The sequence below is a fragment of the Salmo trutta genome, chromosome 5, assembly GCF_901001165.1.
Source record: "Salmo trutta chromosome 5, fSalTru1.1, whole genome shotgun sequence".
In the NCBI taxonomy this organism is placed as follows: domain Eukaryota; kingdom Metazoa; phylum Chordata; class Actinopteri; order Salmoniformes; family Salmonidae; genus Salmo; species Salmo trutta.
Genome location: NC_042961.1, coordinates 29,925,033 through 29,939,230, shown reverse-complemented (window position 1 = coordinate 29,939,230; position 14,198 = coordinate 29,925,033). Strand labels below are relative to the sequence as shown.

Sequence of the window (14,198 nt, the reverse complement as noted above, 5' to 3'; positions counted from 1 at the left end):
ACCTGGCTAATAGCCAGAGCCCTTGAGCTGGCTAGCTAGCTAGACATCTGACTGAAATATCAGCGACTATTTACCAGTTATACGATCTCTCTGCAACTTGCCACTGTAGGTCTGGGCTAGGTAGTTCGTTTCACATCTTGGCTTATGTCGTGGGTGGAGTTTTCCATTGGGCAGAGTGGTGAATGAATGCAATGCTAACAAAAAAAATCAGGGGTATTGGGCAAACATAATGAGGATACATGAATCATTCATGATTCCACTCATTCACAGAGGTAAGCGCGATTAGAACTCAGATCAAGAAGCCTTCTGAGCGTTGATCAACGCTGGGAACGCAACAATAAGTGGGTAAATGATAATTAACTAAATAAAAAGGTGAGTAAACTAATTCACAAATAAAAAGGTGCCTATATGGCATTTACTCTCCACTAAATCCCTGTTTGGGTCTGGCAAAACCCATTAATAAACATATATTTCCTGCCAGGCAGGATTGAATGTACAATCTAGCTATCAATGTGACGTTTGGCAGCACCTAATCAGTCAGTTCTGTACCTGCCTGGCTGAGTGGCAGTGTGGGTGGAATAAGCGAGCTCACCTGGCTGCCAGCGTGCAAAACACGTGAGGAAATAAAACTTGCTTGTTTGCCTGGAAATTAATTAGCAAGACCAATACATTTCTATTATTTTTCATATTAACATTTGCTAATTTTCTGTTCTCCATTTTAATTAAAGTAGTTTTCAAGAACCAACTTGAAAAAACGTCTGATTTTCAAGGTACTCCAGTACATGAATTTCAGAGTTTAAGCACCTTGTGCGAACTAGAGGTCGACCGATTATGATTTTTGTTTTATTTATTTGTAATAATGACAATTACAACAATACTGAATGAACACATTTATTTTAATATAATACTACAATAAAATCAATTTAGCCTCAAATAAATAATGAAACATGTTCAATTTGGTTTAAATAATGCAAAAACTAAGTGTTGGAGAAATAAAAGTGCAATATGTGCCATGTAAAAAAGCTAACGTTTAAGTTCCTTGCTCAGAACATGAGAACATATAAAAGCTGGTGGTTCCTTTTAACATGAGTCTTCAATATTCCCAGGTAAGAAGTTTTAGGTTGTAGTTATTATAGGACTATTTCTCTCTATACCATTTGTATTTCATATACCTTTGACTATTGGATGTTCTTATAGGCACTTTAGTATTGCCAGTGTAACAGTATAGCTTCCGTCCCTCTCCTCGCCCCTACCTGGGCTCGAACCAGGAACACATCGACAACAGCCACCCTCGAAGCATCGTTACCCATCGCTCCACGAAAGCATCGAACCTTGCAGAGCAAGGGGAACAAATACTTCAAGGTCTCAGTGCGAGTGACGTCACCGATTGAAACGCTATTAGCGCGCACCCCGCTAACTAGCTAGCCATTTCACATCAGTTACACTAGCCTAATCTCGGGAGTTGATAGGCTTGAAGTCATAAACAGCTCAATGCTTGAAGCACAGCGAAGAGCTGCTGGCAAACGCACGAAAGTGCTCTTTGAATGAATGCTTATGAGCCTGCTGCTGCCTACCGCCGCTCAGACTGCTCTATCAAATCATAGACTTAATTATAACATAATAACACACAGAAATACGAGCCGTAGGTCATTAATATGGTCAAATCCGGAAACTATCATTTCGAAAACTAAACGTTTATTCTTTCAGTGAAATACAGAACCGTTCCATATTTTATCTAACGGGTGGCATCCATAAGTCTAAATATTGCTGTTACATTGCACAACCTTCAATGTTATGTCATAATTACGTAAAATTCTGGCAAATTAGTTCGCAATGAGGCCCAAACTGTTGCATGTACACTGACTCTGCGTGCAATGAACGCAAGAGAAGTGACACAATTTCCCTAGTTTAATATTGCCTGCTAACCAGGATTTCTTTTAACTAAATATGCAGGTTTAAAAAAAATATACTTCTGTGTATTGATTTTAAGAAAGGCATTGATGTTAATGGTTAGATACATTCGTGCAATGATTGTGATTTTTTTCGCAAATGTGCTTTTGTTAAATCATCCCGTTTGGCGAAGTTGGCTGTCTTTGTCAGTAAGAAATGGTCTTCACACAGTTCACAACGAGCCAGGCGGCCCAAACTGCTGCATATATCCTGACTCTGTTGCACAGAACGCAAGAGAAGTGACAACTTCCCTAGTTAAAAGAAATTCATGTTAGCAGGCAATATTAACTAAACATGCAGGTTTAAAAATATATACTTGTGTATTGATTTTAAGAAAGACGTTGATGTTTATGGTTAGGTGTGCAACGACAGTGCTTTTTTCGCAAATGCGCTTGTTAAATCGCCCGTTTGGCGAAGTAGGCTATGATTCAATGGCACCGCATCGATTATATGCAACGCAGGACAAGCTAGATAAACTAGTAATATCATTAACCATGTGTAGTTAACTAGTGATTATGTTAAGATTGATTGTTTTTTATAAGATATGTTTAATGCTAGCTAGCACCTTACCTTGGCTTCTTGCTGCACTCGCATAACAGGTAGTCAGCCTGCCACGCAGTCTCCTCGTGGAGTGCAATGTAATCGGCCATGATCGGTGTCTAAACATGCCAATTACCGATTGTTATGAAAACGTGAAATCTGCCCTAATTAATCGGCCATTCCGATTAATCGGCCGACCTCTAGTGCGAACCCTGATTTTAGTCATTTGTTTCACCGACTGAGATATGGGTTTGACCTACTAGCGCTGGCCGCAATGAGACCTACAGCTGGATCAATAGCATTGCACATTCCTCACAATGACAAAGCAAAAACAGGTTTTTAGACATTTTTGCACAAATATCACATTTACCTAAGTATTCAGACCCTTTGCTCAGTACTTTGTTGAAGCACCTTCGGCAGTGATTACAGCATCGAATCTTCTTGGATATGATGGGAGTTTCTCCCATTCTTCTCTGCAGATCCTCAAAGCTCTGTCAGGTTGGATGGGGAGCGTTGCTGCAAAGCAATTTTCATGTCTCTCCAGAGATGTTAGATCTAAGTCTGGGCTCTGGTTGGTTCACTCAAGGACATTCAGAGACTTGTTCTGAAGCCACTCCTGCGTTGTCTTGACTGTGTGCTTAGGGTCATTGTCCTGTTGGAAGGTAAACCTTCGCCCCAGCCTGGGATCCTGAGCACTCGGTAGCAGGGTTTCATCAAGGATCTCTCTGTACTTTGCTCGGTTCATCTTTGCCGGTCACCCAGTCCCTGTCGCTGAAAAACATCCCCTCAGCATGATGCTGCCACCACAATGCTTCACCGTAGGGATGGTGCCAGGTTTCATCCAGACGTGACCCTTGGCATTTAGGCCAAAGGGTTCAATCTTGGTTTGATCAGACCAGAGAATCTTGTTTCTCATGGTCTGCGAGTCTTTAGGTGCCTTTTGGCAAACTCCAAGCAGGCTGTCATGTTATTTATTTTTAATAGATTTGCAAACACTTCTAAAACCTTTTTTCACTTTGTCATTATGGGGTATTCTGTGTAGATTGCTGAGGAAAATACATTTTTGAATAAAGCTGTAACGTAACAAAATGTGACTTGTTTCAGGAAACAAGGTGTATGTCGCGCGTCACTACTTCACAGGAGTGCCATTTGTAGGTAAACTTTGTTTTAGCAAAATGCGTTTTTTGGCAGAAATGCCTTCTGGAACATGTGAACTTTCATAACAAACTTGTTTAACCTGTTTGGGCTAGGGGGCAGCATTGAGAATTTTGGAAAAAATATGTTCCCATTTTTAACTGCCTCCTACACCAACTCAGAAGCTAGAATATGCATATTATTGTTCAGGTTTGGATAGAAAACACCCTAAAGTTTCTAAAACTGTTTGAATGGTGTCTGTGAGTATAACAGAACTCCTATGGCAGGCAAAAACCTGACAAGGTTTCATGCAGGAAGTACCCTGTCTGACAAGGAGTCGTGCGTCTTGCATCTGTTTATTGAAAAGTAAAGATCTTAGCTGTAACGTGACAATTCCCAGGGCTCCGATAGGCTCTCAGAACCCGGGAAATACCTGAAGGTTGACGAGGCGGCCTCTGGCTGAAACAGATTATCGCCTTTGGTAAGTGGCCGATCAGAGGACCTTTGAATGAGGCGCGTGCACGATTCGCCCCCGTGGAGAAATTTAATTCGGCTGTTTAGGCTCATTGCAGATTCCCGGTCGGAATATTATCGCTTTTCTACGAGATAAATGGCATAAAAATTGGTTTTAAACAGCGGTTGACATGCTTCAAAGTACGGTAATGGAATAATTTAGAATTTTTTTGTCAAGCCATGCGCGAGACCGTGATTTAGTATTCTGATAGTGTCTAGAACTCATGAACAAAACGCCGCTGTTGGAACATAACGATGGATTATTTGGGACCAAACCTACATTTGTTATTGAAGTAGAAGTCGTGGGAGTGCATTCTGCCGAAGAACAAGAAAGGTAAGAACATTTTTCTTATAGGAAATGTGATTTTGATGAAGGCTAATCTTGCCGGGTGTCTAAATAGCTAGCCCGTGATGCCGGGCTTTGTACTTAGAGTATTGCAAAATGTGCTTCATCCGAAAAGCTATTTTAAAATCGGACATAGAGTGCATAGAGGAGTAATGTATCTATAATTCTTAAAATAATTGTTATGCTTTTTGTGAACGTTTATCGTGAGTAATTTAGCAAACTGTTAGTAAATTCCCCGGAAGTTTGCGGGGGTTATGCTTTTTCTGAACGTCACATGCTAATGTAAAAAGCTGTTTTTTGATATAAATATGAACTTGATTGAACAGACATGCATGTATTGTATAACATAATGTCCTAGGTGTGTCATCTGATGAAGATCATAAAAGGTTAGTGCTGCATTTAGCTGTGGTTTGGGTTTATGTGACATGATATGCTAGCTTGAAAAATGGGTGTCTGATTATTTCTGTCTGGGCACTCTGCTGACATAATCTAATGTTTTGCTTTCGTTGTAAAGCCTTTTTGAAATCGGACAGTGTGGTTAGATTAACGAGATTCTTGTCTTTAAATAGCTGTAAAATAGTCATATGTTTGAGAAATTGAAGTAATAGTATTTCAAACGATTCAAAAATCGCGCCACTGGATTGAAGTGGCTGTTACGTAGGTGGGACGAGTTCGTCCCACATGCGCCAGACAGGTTAAGGCACATTTTAGAATAAGGCTAGTAACAACATTTGGAAAAAGTCAAGGGGTCTGAATACTTTCCGAAGGCACTGTACACAGCCTCTGCTTAACAAACTCAAACTCACTGTTTGGGGGGCTACAGTTCGAGAACGACTGATTATCACCTTGCCTGGTTACCCAGGCTCTGGCCAAATGCTATGCCACAGACGTTACTTTCTTCTCTGCAGCAGTATGTAGCGAACGACGGTACGAGTCGTCAGACTACTTTTCACCCTCACGGCAGTCAAGCAATGCATTCTGCCAAGAGTCGGTCACGATCTAGTCCGGTTGCAGCTACAACTAGACCTTGTTTCAAACGTATTAAGAAATAATCTTATTTGTATGCCTAGCAATCAATACTTAAGAGTCTAAGCCCGGAGGGGGAGATTGTTTTAAAAGTCATACCAATGATTCCGTGACACTTGTGGGGGTCGTAGAGCAAAACGGAGAACACCATCGTGTTTGTGAGAGTCTCATCTCTCCATGGAGTGGTCATAGTAGTTTGTGGGCCTAACCATAGTATGTCATGGGCCTAATAGCCGTAGCTCGGCCACCTTGCACCGCAGATGCGGAAAGCTGCCATTGGCGGATGCAGTGGATTGAGACACAGCCCCATGCAAAAAACAGATCTCAATCTTAGTCAGATTTTTATGATATGTATTACGCAAATTAGTTTCTTTCTTGTCTTTTAATGTCTTGCAACTTCAGTAAAGCAGGGCCTATCATCAATGAATAGGCTAGGAAATTCTAAAACGCAACAGACCGAAAACTGAACACACACTCGGCATCATTAGCGAAGAGAAAGAGCAGGTGGGCCAGCGTGAGGCTGTATTGCATTACTGGAAACCAAAACTATTCTGAGGACAGGTCTCCCAGTTTTGAGTAGCATAATTGCCTTTTTGTAGCAGGTTAGGAGAACTTACGCAGCAGGGTAGGAGAATTAGGTTACGGTTAGCTAAAATTGTCCCAGACAATCAGGCCTGCCCAGAGAACGGTCTTGTTTTCCACTAATGTGATGCTGCCAGCACAAGGGAGAAAGAGGAGGGGGCAGGCAGAAAGAACCGTGGTACGCCTATGTCTTGGTAATCTGTATCTCGTCTTGTATGTCTCGCAAATTCACCAATGTAGCCTAAAGTTAGCCTCTTCCTGTCTGGTTTTATTAAAATTTCCACTTCCTTGAGCTCTTTCTAGACCTGGGGAAAATTGTGTAATTTATATAACTGAAAATAATATGTTCAGCGCTGGCAAGTCTAATCAAGAACACTACAAACGGGGGTGAAAGCTGTTGGCTTGACATAACTGCTTTAGAGGAACAAGAAAAATACAAGTGGAGTGTGTTAGTGTCTCAATGTTGATTCTGCAGGATGATACAAAGGAGTGAAAATGAGTTAACAACAGCTGCACAAGCCATGTGTGTGTTCTTAGTAACCTGGTCTGATGGAGCATTAACCTGAAGTACTATACTTACTCATGTACTCTGTTGTCTCCATACAGGTCACTGAGTCCGAAGCTGATGTAGTGCCAGTGCTCCTGTACATCCTGCGCTGCACAGCCCACGTTACGGTACATACTGATGTAGTCCAATGGATCAGGACCCCCTAACCTGTAGAGATACACTACTGATAAGTGCGATCTGCAATATTTACTCCCCTTTTAAATAATTATATAACCATTGATTATTAAATGTAATGTCTAATAAGCTTAGGACAACTATCTAATAGTTGCACTCACAACCCAAAATATGAGGCGATTTACACACCATTGTTTGTTTACAAACTCTGTAGGCGTTTAGTGGTTAATGTTACATTTCTCCAGCCCAACTCCTCACTGGCAATTTAGTCAACAATAAAGAGCAATCACATCAAATCATATGTTTTCTATGGCTAGCAAGCTAGGTAACTAACCATAGCGTTTTCAACATATATTATGTTAGCTAACTAAACTAACAACATTGCAATCCAAGTTAGCCTAGCTAGCTTTCGAGGAATCCGACTTTGTTGCAAAGAAATGTATCCATAATAAGACGTCGTTAACCATCTCCTCACCAGTATTTGACAATGGCTGTAACTTGTAAGGGGTTGGCCTGGTCGGGGTAGAGGCGCCTGCATTCCCCGTAGATTGCCTGCAGACCCGGGGGGAAGATTGACGCCAGCCCAGGGGCTACTGCTGGTCCGTTGTTAGGCCGCACCTCGTCCATCCCTCACTGCTTCTTCAAAAATGTGGTAATACCTGAAAGTGCGACAGAAATGACTTTCTTTGCGAAGATAAGGAAGGATCCCTTGGTTAACTGTTGGTTGATGAAACAGTCCCTGTATTTTTTGTTTTTGTTGAAATTGCTTCCAATATATATTTTTTTACTATCGGGCCCCCTATTCCTTGCCCTACTCAACTGCCTGACTTGTTGCTCGTTCCACCACCGAAAACTTTTCCTCATTGGTTGGAGCTGTGGAAAGGAAGGGAGGAACGGCTTGAGTGACATTTGCTCAATCCAATCAAAGTGCCAGTTTTTGGTAGGCGGTTCCAAATACAGAGTTGTGTTTGGCTAATTAATTGTCAATCATTATGTTAGAACATGTACAAGAGCAAGATATGGATTGAAAAACTTTCCCCAGTTTTTGATCGTATTGAAATTCATCATATTGTGTGTGTGTGTATTCAGTTGCAGTTATTTCTCACCTATGCCACATATGATATTTGTTTCCAATACAGAGTTATTTACAATGTACCCTTATTTTACCAGGTAAATTGACTGAAAAAATAAGTATTATCTTTGAAAGCAAAAACCTGTGGAAGAGTTACAGGTGGGAGGAGAAGTGATGAATAAGCCAATTGGAAACTGGAGTTGAATAGGTGGCCATGATGGCATGAGTGTAGGGTTAACACCTCTACTCTTTTTAGGATAAGTGTCATAGGATATTCAAATCAAATTTTATTGGTCACATACAAATGTTTAGCAGATGTTATTGCGGGTTTAGCGAAATGCTTGTGTTTCTAGCTCCGACAGCACAGTAATATCTGACAATTTCACAACATATCCCCAATACACACAAATCTAAGTAAAGGAATGTAATTAAGAATATATAAATATATGGACGAGCAATGTCAGAGCGGCATAGACTAAGATACAATAGAATAGTATAGAATACAGTGTATACAGTTGAAGTCGGAAGTTTACATACACCTTAGCCAAATACATTTAAACTCAGTTTTTCACAATTCCTGACATTTAATCCTAGTAAAAATTCCTTGTCTTAGGTCAGTTAGGATCCCCACTTTATTGTAAGAATGTGAAATGTCAGGAGAATAGTAGAGAGAATAATTAATTTTAGCTTTTATTTCTTTCATCACATTCCCAGTGGGTCAGAAGTTTACATACACTCAATTAGTATTTGGTAGCATTGCCTTTAAATTGTTTAACTTGGGTGAAATGTTTTGGGTAGCCTTCCACAAGCTTCTCACAGTAAGTTGGGTGAATTTTGGCCCATTCCTCCTGACAGACCTGGTGTAACTGAGTCAGGTTTGTAGGCCTCCTTGCTTGCACATGCTTTTTCAGTTCTGCCCACAAATATTCTATGGGATTGAGGTCATGGCTTTGTGATGGCCACTCCAATACCTTGACTTTGTTGTCCTTTATTGCCATTTTGCCACAACTTTGGAAGTACGCTTGGGGGTCATTGTCCTTGTGGAAGACCCATTCACGACCTAGATTTAACTTTCTGACTGATGTGACAACCCTCCCACTCTGTCTGCTGAATTCTTTCTTTTTCCTCTCGTTTTCCTTATTAAGATGCCGGTGGGCGGAGCCGGGAGGGTCGTCAGCGACATGGGACACACCTGGGCCCGGGTGTGTCCCAGGATAAATACACCACTTCCCCATTCATGGAGGAGATTCTCTCCATGCAGACACCTTCATAGATGTTGTTGTTGTTGTTGTTGTTGTTGTTGTTGTTGTTGTTGTTGTTGTTGTTGTTGTTTGTTTGTTTGTTTGTTTGTTTGTTTGTTTGTTTGTTTGTTTGTTTGTTTGTTTGTTTTGGCACCTTTCAACACCCCGCGTTATCACATTTATGCATGCAAACACTCACTTACACTACTGATTACACACACCATTTTTAATTGTATTTAGTTTACTACTAGTTTATTTAATAAATATATTTTGTTATTCCTTGTTTCTACGTTGTATCCCTTTTGTTACGAACTTCGAGCCGGTTCGTGACACTGATGTCTTGAGATGTTGCTTCAATATATCCACATACTTTTCCTATCTCATGATGCCATCTATTTTGTGAAGTGCACCAGTCCCTCCTGCAGCAAAGCACCCCCACAACATGATGCTGCCACCCCCGTGCTTCACAGTTGGGATGGTGTTCTTCGGCTTGCAAGCCTCCCCCTTTTTCATCCAAACATAAAGATGGTCATTATGGCCAAACAGTTCTATTTTTGTTTCATCAGACCAGAGGACATTTCTCCAAAAAGTACGATCTTTGTCCCCATGTGCAGTTGCAAACCGTAGTCTGGCATTTTTAAGGAGGTTTTGGAGCAGTGGCTTCTTCCTTGCTGAGCAGTCTTTCAGGTTATGTTGATATAGGACTCGTTTTACTGTGGATATAGATATTTTTGTACCTGTTTCCTCCAGCATCTTCACAAGGTCCTTTGCTGTTGTTCTGGGATTGATTTGCACTTTACGCACCAAAGTACGTTCTTCTCTAGGAGACAGAACGCGTCTCCTTCCTGAGCGCTATGATGGCTGCGTGGTCCCATGGTGTTTATACTTGCGTACTATTGTTTGTACAGATGAACGTGGTACCTTCAGGCATTTGGAAATTGCTCCCAAGGCTGAACCAGACTTGTGGAGGTCTACAATTGTTTTTCTGAGGTTTTGGCTGATTTCTTTTGATTTTCCCATGATTTCAAGCAAAGAGGCAGGGAGTTTGAAGGTAGGCCTTGAAATACATCCACAGGTACACTTCCAATTGACTCAAAGGCTAATTGACATCATTTCAGAAGCTTCTAAATCTATGACATAATTTTCTGCAATTTTCCAAGCTGTTTAAAGGCACAGTAAACTTAGTGTATGTAAACTTCTGACCCACTGGAATTGTGATACAGTGCATTATAAGTGAAATAATCTGTCTGTAAACAATTGTTGGAAAAATTACTAGTGTCATTACTTGTCACCCTCTGGAGAGGGCAGTGTGCAGTGTCATGGCTATTGCATCGTCTGTGGATCTATTGGGGCGGTAAGCAAATTTAAGTGGGTTTAGGGTAGAGGTGATATGATCCTTGACTAGTCTCTGAAAACACTTCATGATGACAGAAGTGAGTGCTACGAGGCGATAGTCATTTAGTTCAGATTCCTTTGCATTCTTGGGTACAGGAACAATGGTGGCCATCTTGAAGCATGTGGGGACAGTAGACTGGGATAGGGAGAGATTGAATATGTCTGTAAACACACCAGCTAGCTGGTCTGCGCATGCTCTGAGGACATGGCTAGGGATGCCATCTGGGATTTCCTTTAGTGACTACAGAGAGTCAGGACAGCCGTTTTAACTCCCCATCTAAAAGACAACACCCTACGCAGGCTAATATGCCTGCGTAGGGCAAAAGTCTGCCTAGTGTGCAATTGAGTACCACAGTATGAGTCATAATACCCATAAAGTCTAGCGGTAAATCCCGGAAATGTTTCCAATAGATTTTCCACCATACATTTTTTTCCACATGGGATTTTAGAACTACTTAATGTAAGGTCAGTGTTTCGTGTAGGCTTACCCTGGTGTGACGTTTCGATAATTGCGTAAATCTCTCTCGGACTAGGTAACTTTTATCAAGATAATCGCCTGTAAATACCCCCCCCCCCCAAAATGAAACGCTAATTAGCCACAATGTGGCTATCATACAGAACTACACATCCTATCACAAGCTTTGACGTCATCGCTCAAGGTGCAGTATACCTTCATGCCATCCTCTTTGTTATATGTGCCCAACTTTACAGACAACACCCCATCTAACAACTGTGATCTGAGGACCCTCTTTTAGCAGCGACAGAGTAACGCACTTGGCCTTAACCACTGCTCCATAATTTCTGCCTGTCAACCTCCCTCTCCTCATGGTGTGCCAGTTGGGGTTGGCACACTGTCCAACTGTTGCCTGCCATATCACTTCCTGTTGCTCCACCGACAGCTCGATGCCAGCCAGGATCCCTGCAAGCCCCAGGTGCCCTTGTTTTTTAAAAATAATGTCCAGTACAGACAGGGATGACAGGGAGGGTAGTGATTGTTCTGGCTCAGGTTCAAAGAGACATGCCATTCCACTGAACCTGGCCTGGAGACGGTTCCTTAGCCACTGAAGATGCTCCTCTGTGGGCTCTTGGGACAGAGGGTTGTAGTCTTCTCCCGGGTACAGGTCCTCCACAGACGGCACCTGGTTGGCCACGGCTGGCATCGTCCATTCGCATTCTACTTTGGTACGGCCGATATTGTGAGCCGCCAAAATAGGCTGCATGGCCACACTTATGAGCTCCAGAGATGCATTTGCAAGTGGTAGAGAGAATCCACTGGTCACCTATAGAGACCTGCCAAGTGGAAGGATGTTAAGTGCCACATGTCTTCAATGCATGACTTTGAACACCTTGAAATTAATTTGTTGTAAGAAATGTGCTATATAAATAAGGTTTGATTAGATCGATGACATTACGTGTTGTAGAATATTTAATAAGCTGTAATTTTCACATGAGGATGAGTGCAGTTTTTCCATAAACTTCTAATTGATTACTTGGGATTGTATCACTTGACATATCAATCATATACTGTAGTGGGAAGGATCCTATAAATCAAGACTGTGTGAATGCATGTACCACTCTGAGTAAATCAGTTCTGTGCCTTTGAAGATTTGTCTCTGGTCATGAAACTACAATACAGGCTGGATGTCTAAACAAAGTCAATTCTGAATGTCAATAGATTAGATTCATAATAGATTAGATAATTCATAATAGATTAGATTTAGATTCATTCTCATCAATAACAACATTATAGAACTGAGTTATCACTCATTTAAGTCTGGTATCCGGAGTATTCTGATTAATGATTATATAATTGATTAAGTGGCTCTTTCCTAGTAGAAGCTGTATAGAACACATTGTATTGTGAAGATGTTCAAATGAACTTAATAGCGACACTTACTGACACAGGATAAACATTATCCCTCATGCTGGCCCTCAAACCAGTAAGTTGCCCCTCACTATAGCTGCACTTCTCCACAAGGCCAGACTTACTGTAGAGGTCTTCTCCCATTTTAATGCTCTTATGCTCACCCTTGAAAAATGCCATGTTTGAAATAGACAGGGGCGCAACTTTCACTGGGGACGGGGGTGACATGTCCCCCCCACTCCACATTCTAAAATTACATTTTTGTCCCCTCCAGTTTTAGCATTAGAATGTGATACAAAATGAGGCAACTATCTAGGCCAATTATCTAGGCCAATTTTTTGATCTACTGCTCTGCTAACGCTATGAACTATGCCCATGTAACGTGTCTGCAACCAGTATATAAGGGAACTAAACAGGACTGCCCGGTTAGAGCTTCTGACAAACATTCACTATGGTGTTTCAAGTTTGTTGGAACCTCTCCAGCGCGCTGACAATAAACAATGATTCATTTAAGAATGACTTGGAATATCGCTGTGTAAGAATTTCCACAACAATTTGGCGTCAACGAACAGGATCATTGATTCTGCCTGCGGAGCTTTCAAGTTAGTGTCTGCAAGGAAAACTGGTGGTGCATTTTATTCAAGCGTGAGGGAAATTCCCGTCTGACTAAAAGACAACGAGACCTGCCCAGACCAGACCCTTTCTGTGATCTGCCCAGGAGGAGACACATCATCCGCAAACAATTGAGGGATGGCAACTGATTTCAGTAAGTCAATATAAATGAACCTGTATAAAAAAAAATTAAAATAAGATATAAACTAAAATCAAGGCGAGTAATGTATAAAAAGGTACTCATAGTCTTATAGAGAGAAGGCTATTCACTAGTTTTATGAAGACTTGAGCGAGGACATAACGGTACCATGGGAAGCCCCGCTGACAGCTGTCTGTAGGCATTTATAAAAAACATAATTGTGGCCTGCAGCCACTACAAATAACACAAGGTATATTTGAATACGGTGTGTTATTTATATTTATAGCAAGATACATATGGTGCATAGCAAATAATGACAAGAATCTTTGTTCTCCTGCCTTAGACTATGGCAGAATGCCCAGAATATGTTCTTTAAATTAAGTTAGGAGACGGTGCCAGACACATGTCGGAAACAACGCTATGAACTATGCCTATGTAATGTGTCTGTAACCAGTATATAAGGGAACTAAATGGGACTTCTCGGTTAGCGCTCCTGACAGACGTTCACTATGGTGCATCAAGTTTGTTGGAACCTCTCCAGCAAGCTGAAAATGAACAATGATTCATTTAAGATTGACTTTGAGTGTCCCTGTGTAAGAATTTCCACAACAAGAGTAAATTGAGGTGAATAGATTGATTAAACTTGTCACGCCCTGATCTGTTTCACGTCTTTGTGATTGTCTCCACCCACCTCCAGGTGTCTCCTGTTTTCCCCATTAGTCCCTGGTGGATTTATACCTGTGTTTCCTGTCTCTCTGTGCCAGTTCGTCTTGTTTTGCAAAGTCAACTAGCGTTTCTCCTAGCTCCTATTTTTCCCAGTATCTGTTTTTTCCTAGCCCTACTGGTTTTGACGCTTGCCTGTCCTGACGCCGAATCCACCTGCCTGAACACTCTGCCTGTTCTGACCTCGAGCCTGCCTATCCCCTTGTACTTTTTGGAGTCGGACCTGTTCACTGAACCCCTGCCTGTCCTGACCTCGAACCTGACTATCCCCTGGTACTGTTTGGACTCTGACCTGGTTTATGAACTCGACTGTCCCCGACCTGCCTTTTGCCTACCCCTTTTGGTACAATAAATATCATTACTCAACCATCTGCCTCCT

At 41.5% G+C, this 14,198-nt stretch overlaps 1 protein-coding gene across 2 annotated transcripts in view; it reads right to left on the bottom strand.

Moving 5' to 3' along the window:
* Positions 1-7,657, bottom strand: part of LOC115194035 (suppressor of fused homolog) — a 29,256-nt gene extending 21,599 nt beyond the window's left edge. For both annotated transcript variants that reach the window (XM_029753303.1, XM_029753304.1), the window contains exons 1-2: positions 7,249-7,657; positions 6,672-6,806 (exon numbers count right to left, since the gene is read on the bottom strand). In XM_029753303.1, coding sequence (XP_029609163.1) covers positions 6,672-6,806; positions 7,249-7,400 — 287 coding nt within the window. In that variant the 5' untranslated portion in view covers positions 7,401-7,657. The remainder of the gene's footprint in view (positions 1-6,671; positions 6,807-7,248) is intronic.
* Positions 7,658-14,198: the final 6,541 nt, after the last annotated feature.